The sequence below is a fragment of the Anabrus simplex genome, chromosome 3 (genome assembly GCF_040414725.1).
Source record: "Anabrus simplex isolate iqAnaSimp1 chromosome 3, ASM4041472v1, whole genome shotgun sequence".
NCBI lineage: Eukaryota > Metazoa > Arthropoda > Insecta > Orthoptera > Tettigoniidae > Anabrus > Anabrus simplex.
This window is the reverse complement of record NC_090267.1, coordinates 58,599,367-58,606,634: the sequence shown is the minus strand read 5'-3', so window position 1 is coordinate 58,606,634 and position 7,268 is coordinate 58,599,367. Positions and strand designations below refer to the sequence as shown.

The 7,268-nt window shown below is 38.9% G+C and overlaps 1 protein-coding gene across 1 annotated transcript in view; it reads left to right on the top strand.

Annotated features, from left to right (window-relative positions):
* Positions 1-93: 93 nt before the first annotated feature.
* CysRS-m (cysteine--tRNA ligase-like protein, mitochondrial) overlaps positions 94-7,268 on the top strand; it is a 101,996-nt gene continuing 94,821 nt past the window's right edge. Inside the window, exon 1 of the mRNA XM_067144094.2 lies at positions 94-463. Within this exon, the coding sequence (XP_067000195.2) occupies positions 210-463 (254 nt within the window). The 5' untranslated portion in view covers positions 94-209. The remainder of the gene's footprint in view (positions 464-7,268) is intronic.

The window sequence follows — 7,268 nt, the reverse complement described above, 5'->3', positions numbered from 1 at the left end:
TTGTATTTGCAGTCTTTGCTGCCGTATACAATACAAATGAGTGTAATTTCGTATTTGTAATCATTTATCTGTAACAGGCCCAAATATATATATGCTAACTGACAATGATCGTATGTGCAGTTTTTAGTTATTTGGTTGTGTTGTGCGGTCCAAAATAACCTCATTTCATCGATCTACTTAACCATATATTGAATAGCAGATTGCATAAAATGTTAACAGTGAGGTTTCATTCATTAAGAACAAGATATTTTGTAAAAAGGAAGCTACATTTATCATCGAATAGTAACAGAAATGTGATCGAGAAGCAGAAGTGGATTGAACCAAATGGTCATAAAACTGGATTTGTTGTGTACAATAGCATTACAAAAACTAAAGTGCCCTTTATTTCGTCATCACCTCATTTTATCAGTTGGTACATGTGCGGTCCTACAGTCTATGACTCGGCCCATATAGGTCATGCTTGGTAAGTTGAGTTGTAATGCAAAATTTACTGCTTTGCCAATCCAATATATATTTCAGGTTGTGGTATAACTCTCACATGGTAGGTGCCAATTCATTGCCGCAGTGAGCTCTGTGTAGGGTATGATGCGCAAAGGTATCACCCAAATATCACTATAAAATTTGTCACAAATGGAACATAATAATTGCTTTTACACATATCAAGTGAAAAATCCCTGGCAAATTAAGAAATACCGTCGTTATTTGAGAAATTTGAAAACATACTTAAGGCTTGTAGACAGGACTGGTTTATGTCATACTACGCTGCTGGTGCCGTCTTTTGTTATTTTCTTCAGGTCCAGGGCTAGCACCGTGGAATGGGAGTGCTATGTCTGTAGATTCTCATTATCTTTGGCCAGTACAAACAGCAAAATGGAGGTCAAAAGAAAAATAGCATGATCCCTGGACCAATAAATATTTTTATTTCTGTTCGAAAGAAAGTAGCTCGATCCCTGGACCAATAAATCACTAGTCCACTGAATTTTTCTTATGTACATTGGCCATACCATTTTGTCGCCTATTAAATATAGCATATCGCGATACAATTCATGAAATGATGTCATTGACAAGTGAAGAATGAAACGAAAGCAAAGAACTTCAGTGAACACAGATATCACACACGGAATTGTTCAAAGTGTAAGACAAAAGACATACGTGTGTCACTATGAGCGCAACACCTAATGTACTTGTAAAGTGGTAAAGTACGTATTAATATTCTCCAAAAAACATATTTCTTAATTTGCCAGGGATTTTTCACTTGATATGTGTAAAAGTAATTATTATGTTCCATTTGTGACAAATTTTATAGTGATATTTAGGTGATACCAATGCGCACTATACCCCTCTGTGTAAATCAGTTATCAAAATTCTGATAGGGAATTCATGAGGAATGTCATATAATTTGCCTCCTTTCAGTATTATGTCAAGCAAAGTGTGGCATTAGGTCTTAGATTTAGTAGCTGTGTGTATTTTAATTTACCATCAGGGCTTAAGGGGTTGGATTTTGTTCAGGTGTGTTTATTCATCACCATTCACTCAGTAAAAAAAAAAAAAAAAAAAAAGTTAGATTTCATTCAAATGTGCAAGTTTAGACCTACATTTAACATAACTACATTACAAATACCAGTAAGCTTTCCAAACAGGATATATTTTGCCTAATCCAAATATCAACTAACCTTCCAATACTTAATGTACCAGCAATGTCCAGCTTTATAAGTTGTAATCCAAATATAAAAAGACACAAAATTCCCGAATGTACACTGTAAATTGTAAACAAAGGCTTTTCAGTCTGTCAAACACACAGCAAATACATACATACATTATCATTATAGACTGTTATGCCTTTCAGCGTTCAGTCTGCAAGCCGCTGAGAATTTACTAAACGTCGCCACAATCGTCGATTTGCAACTAGTGTTGTGGCCTCATTTAGTTCTATACCTCTTATCTTTAAATCATTAGAAACCAAGTCTAACCATCGTCGTCTTGGACTCCCTCTACTTCTCTTACCCTCCATAACAGAATCCATTATTCTCCTAGTTAACCTATCCTCCTCCATTCGCCTCACATGACCCCACCACCGAAGCCGGTTTATGCGTACAGCTTAATCCATCGAGTTAATTCCTAAATTAGCCTTTATCTCCTCATTCCGAGTACCCTCCTGCCATTGTTCCCACCTGTTTGTACCAGCAATCATTCTCGCTACTTTCATGTCTCTTACTTCTAACTTATGAATACGATATCCTGAGTCCACCCAGCTTTCGCTCCCGTAAAGCAAAGTTGGTCTGAAAACAGACCGATGTAAAGATAGTTTCGTCTGGGAGAACACACAACCTAAATACTTGAAATTATCGACCTGTTCTAGCTTTGTATCACCAATCTGACATTCGATTCTGTTGAATTTCTTACCTACTGACATCAATTTAGTCTTCGAGAGGCTAATTTTCATACCATACTGATTGCACCTATTTTCAAGTTCCAAGATATTAGACTGCAGGCTTTCGTCACAGTCTGTCATTAAAACCAAGTCGTCAGCATAGGCCAAACTGCTTACTACATTTCCACCTGACTGAATCCCTCCCTGCCATTTTATACCTTTCAGCAGATGATCCATGTAAACTACGAACAGCAAATGTGAAAGATTACAGCCTTGTCTAACTCCTGTAAGTACCCTGAACCAAGAACTCATTCTACCATCAAATCTCACTGAAGCCCAATTGTCAACATAAATGCCTTTGATTGATTTTAATAATCTACCTTTAATTCCATAGTCCCCCAGTATGGCGAACATCTTTTCCCTCGGTGCCCTGTCATATGCTTTCTCTAGATCTACGAAACATAAACACAACTGCCTATTCCTCTCGTAGCATTTTTCAATTACCTGGCGCATACTGAAAATCTGATCCTGACAGCCTCTCTGTGGTCTGAAACCACACTGGTTTTCATCCAGCTTCCTCTCAACGACTGATCGCACCCTCCCTTCCAGGATACCAGTGAATACTTTGCCTGGTATACTAATCAATGAGATGGGATGATAGCTCGATACCTCAATAGTTGTTGCAATCCTTCCTGTTCCCTTGCTTATAGATAGGTGCAATTACTGCTTTTGTCCAATCTGAAGGTACCTTACCAACACTCTACGCTAATTTTACTACTCTATGAAGCCATTTCATCCCTGCCTTCCCACTGTACTTCACCATTTCAGGTCTAATTTCATCTATTCCTGCTGCCTTATGACAATGGAGTTTATTTACTATCCTTTCCACTTCCTCAAGCATAATTTCACCAACATCATTTTCCTCCTCCCCATGAGCTTGGCTGTTTGCAACACCACCATGATGATTTCCTTTTACATTGAGAAGATGTTCAAAATATTCCCTCCACCTCTCCAGTGATTCCCTGGGATCTATTATGAGTTCACCTCAATTACTCAAAACACTGTTCATTTCCTTTTTCCCTCCCTTCCTAATATTCTTTATTACTGTCCAGAAAGGTTTCCCTGCTGCTTGACCTAGCCTTTCCAGGTTATTACCAAAATCTTCCCATGACTTCTTTTTGGATTCAACAACTATTTGTTTCGCTCTGTTTCTTTCATCTACGTACCAATCCCTGTCTGCCTTGGCCCTTGTTTGGAGCCATTTCTGATAAGCCTTCTTTTTACGTTTACAGGCTGCTCTCACTTCATCATTGCACCAAGATGTTCGCCTTTTCCCATCTTTACACACAGTTGTTCCTAGGCATTCCCTTGCTGTTTCTATTACAGCATTCCAGTATGCCACCCATTCACTTTCTATATCCTGAACCTGCTTACTGTCTACTGTTCAAAACTTCTCACTAATCATATCCATGTACTTCTGTCTGATTTCCTCATCCTGGAGACTTTCTACCCTTATTCGTTTGCAGACAGATTTCACTTTCTCTACCCTAGGCCTAGAGATACTTAGTTCACTACAGATCAGATAGTGGTCTGTATCATCGAAAAATCCGCGAAAAACTTGTATATTCCTAACAGATTTCCTGAATTCAAAGTCTGTTAAGATATAGTCTATTATGGATCTGGTACTCCTAGCCTCCCATGTGTAGCGGTGAATAGCCTTATGCTTGAAGAATGTATTCGTAACAGCTAAACCCATACTAGCACAGAAGTCCAGCAAACGCTTCCCATTCCCATTAGCTTCCATATCTTCCCCACATTTACCAATCACCCTTTCGTATCCTTCAGTTCTATTCCTAACTCTCGCATTGAAATCACCCATTAGCACTATTCTATCCTTGCTGTTGACCCTGACCACGATGTCACTCAATGCTTCATAAAATTTGTCAACTTCATCCTCATCTGCACCCTCACATGGTGAATACACGGACACAATTCTTGTCCTAATTCCTCCAACTGACAAATCTACCCACGTCATTCGCTCATTTACGTGCCTAACAGAAACTATGTTGCGTGCAATGGTATTCCTGATAAAGAGCCCTACCCCAGACTCTGCCCTTCCCTTTCTAACACCCGTCAAGTACACTTTATAATCTCCTATCTCTTCCTCATTATCTCCCCTTACCCGAATATCACTTACTCCTAGCACATCCAGATGCATCCTCTTTGCTGACTCAGCTAGTTCTACCTTCTTTCTTCCATAAGCCCCATTAATATTGATAGCTCCCCATCGAATTCCATTTCGTTTGCCAAGTTGTTTCCAAGGAGTCCCTCGCCTGTCAAATGGGAGTGGGACTCCAATACTCCCATAGGTCTGAGGCTTGCTTAAAGTGTTCTGAGCTCGGTAAAGTCATGAAGCAGGATGCTGCCCTACTTGCACATAGTCCAAGTGAGGATCTCTCCTCTAACGGGTTATGGACCACCGGTGAATTGTATAGTCCTAGCCGCCTGAGCACAAGGAGGGCCACGACTCAGTATGTGTCCGAGATGCCCACTCCCATTCCATAGCAACTGGTATCCCGATCTCAGGACCACTTACTAGACCACTCAGCCGTTGACCATGGTTCACGAACTAGGATGTGACTACAGTAACCCACAAAATACAATGTAAATTAAAACACTATAAACATATCTGTAAAACACACACTAACATACAAAGAATGACATGTTTCGTTCTACAAGAACATCCTCAGATTCTATCAAATCATTTAAAAAACAAGCTTATATATGTACAGTATTGTTTACGTAGCGTAAACTTGTCAACGATAGAGAGGACTGTCCTGAAATAATGTTTGGTGACAACGGACTTAACATCGGCAGTCTAGAAAAATACGTAAGTTTTTCATTATATTAATAATTGTATATATTTTATTTTTTGTCATTACTGTTTCATATTATCACTAATCTCTCTATCATTGACAAGTTTATGCTACATAAACAATACTGTACATATATAAGCTTGTTTTTTAAATGATTTGATAGAATCTGAGGATGTTCTTGTAGAACGAAACATGTCATTCTTTGTATGTTAGTGTGTGTTTTACAGATATGTTTATATTTTAATTTACGTTGTATTTGCTGTGTGTTTGACAGACTGAAAAGCCTTTGTTTACAACTAACTAAGTCAACACTGGTAAACATGGCTTCATTTTTAACAGAATGTACACTACTAATACAACTGTAAAGATTGATTGCAGAACCTAAATCCATCATGGCACTGCTAGAATGATGTGTCTTTTATTTGTTACAAGTTGCTTTACGTCGCACCGACATAGGTAGGCCTTATGGCGACAATGGGAGTGGGAAGAAAGCAGCTGTGGCTTTAATTAACGTAAGGTGTGAAAATGGGATACCACAGAAAACCATCCTCAGGGCTGCCGACAGTGGGGTTCGAACCCACTTTCTCCTGAATACTGGATACTGGCCGCACTTAAGCGACTGCAGCTATCGAGCTTGGTAGAATGATGTCAGAATGCAGTAATCAGGGCAGCCAATATTGGTGCATTATTTGCCCAGCAGCACGCTCATGTTCGAGAGTTGAAAAACGAAGGTTTAATGACTGTTGGACAGCAAGCAAAGAGTTGTGGGAGAATAAGCCTTCAGATTAGGGCTGTGAAGTGGCCTATAATCCTCTAGTCCCTGGGCATGATTGATCTGCAATTCAAACTGTGTGCTTCTCTTATTTTGACCAAATGTGGCAGCACTGAAGTCAGACATGACACAAGCTCTATTGGAGACAATGGCAAATTTGCCTTCATCACAGCCAGCCAGTAGCAATATAGAAAACTCTTGCATTTGGCACATTTACACAATCTTGTTTTCATTTTTCTGTTTAAGTAAGACTAAGGGTGGGTTGATGAGTCCCTGGAAAGCATAAAAAAAGAAAAGAATCGTTACTTCAGCTATCATTTTAGGCCTACATCAACTTTTTATGCATTTACTGTTTCAAAAATATGGGTATCTGCAATCTAATCATTATTAGTTGACCTATTCAACAGTATTATTATTTATAAGTTTCATATTCCGTATTGATTGGATTCAATGTAATAGACAAGAAAAATATTCCACCGATCAATACATTTATTGTGAATGAATTATTGCACTAGTACCGGTTTCGGCCTATCGTGGCCATCATCAGCTTGTAATTTTGTCTAATGACTGTAAATTTGTGTGCTAGCTGATAATGGCCAAGATAGGCTGAAACCGGTACTAGTGCAATAATTCATTCACAATAAATGTATTGATCGGTGGAACATTTTTCTTGTCTATTACTATTCAACAGTATTCACTGCAGTGGAACCATTCCTCGAGACTGGCTCAAATCGACTTTTGTAATATTGCCTAAGAAAGCCAATGCAAAATTCTGCAATGAATATAGAACAATTAGTTTGATGAGCTACGTTCTGAAAGTATTCCTAAAGGTCTTGCATGCGAGAATTTATCATAAATGTGAGGAGAATATCGGAACCTCACAGTTTGGCTTCAGACATGGTTTTGGTACTAGAGAGGCATTATTCAGTCTGCAGGTATTAGTCCAACGGTGCCGAGATGTCAATGTCGATGTTTTTGCTTGTTTCATTGATTACGAAAAGGCCTTCGATGCAGTCCGCCATGATGAACTTATGAACATTCTTCGAGAATTAGGATTATTGGTAATCTCTACTGGAACCAGAGTGCTGGTATAAGAGTTGATGGTCGTGTCTCGGAAGAAGTCTCAATTATGAAAGGAGTTTGCCAAGGCTGTACTCTTTCCCCCATGCTTTTCAACATCTATTCAGAAAAGATTTTTTGAGTTGCTCTTTATGGAAAGACTCAAGGAGTTGTGGTTAATGGTTTCATC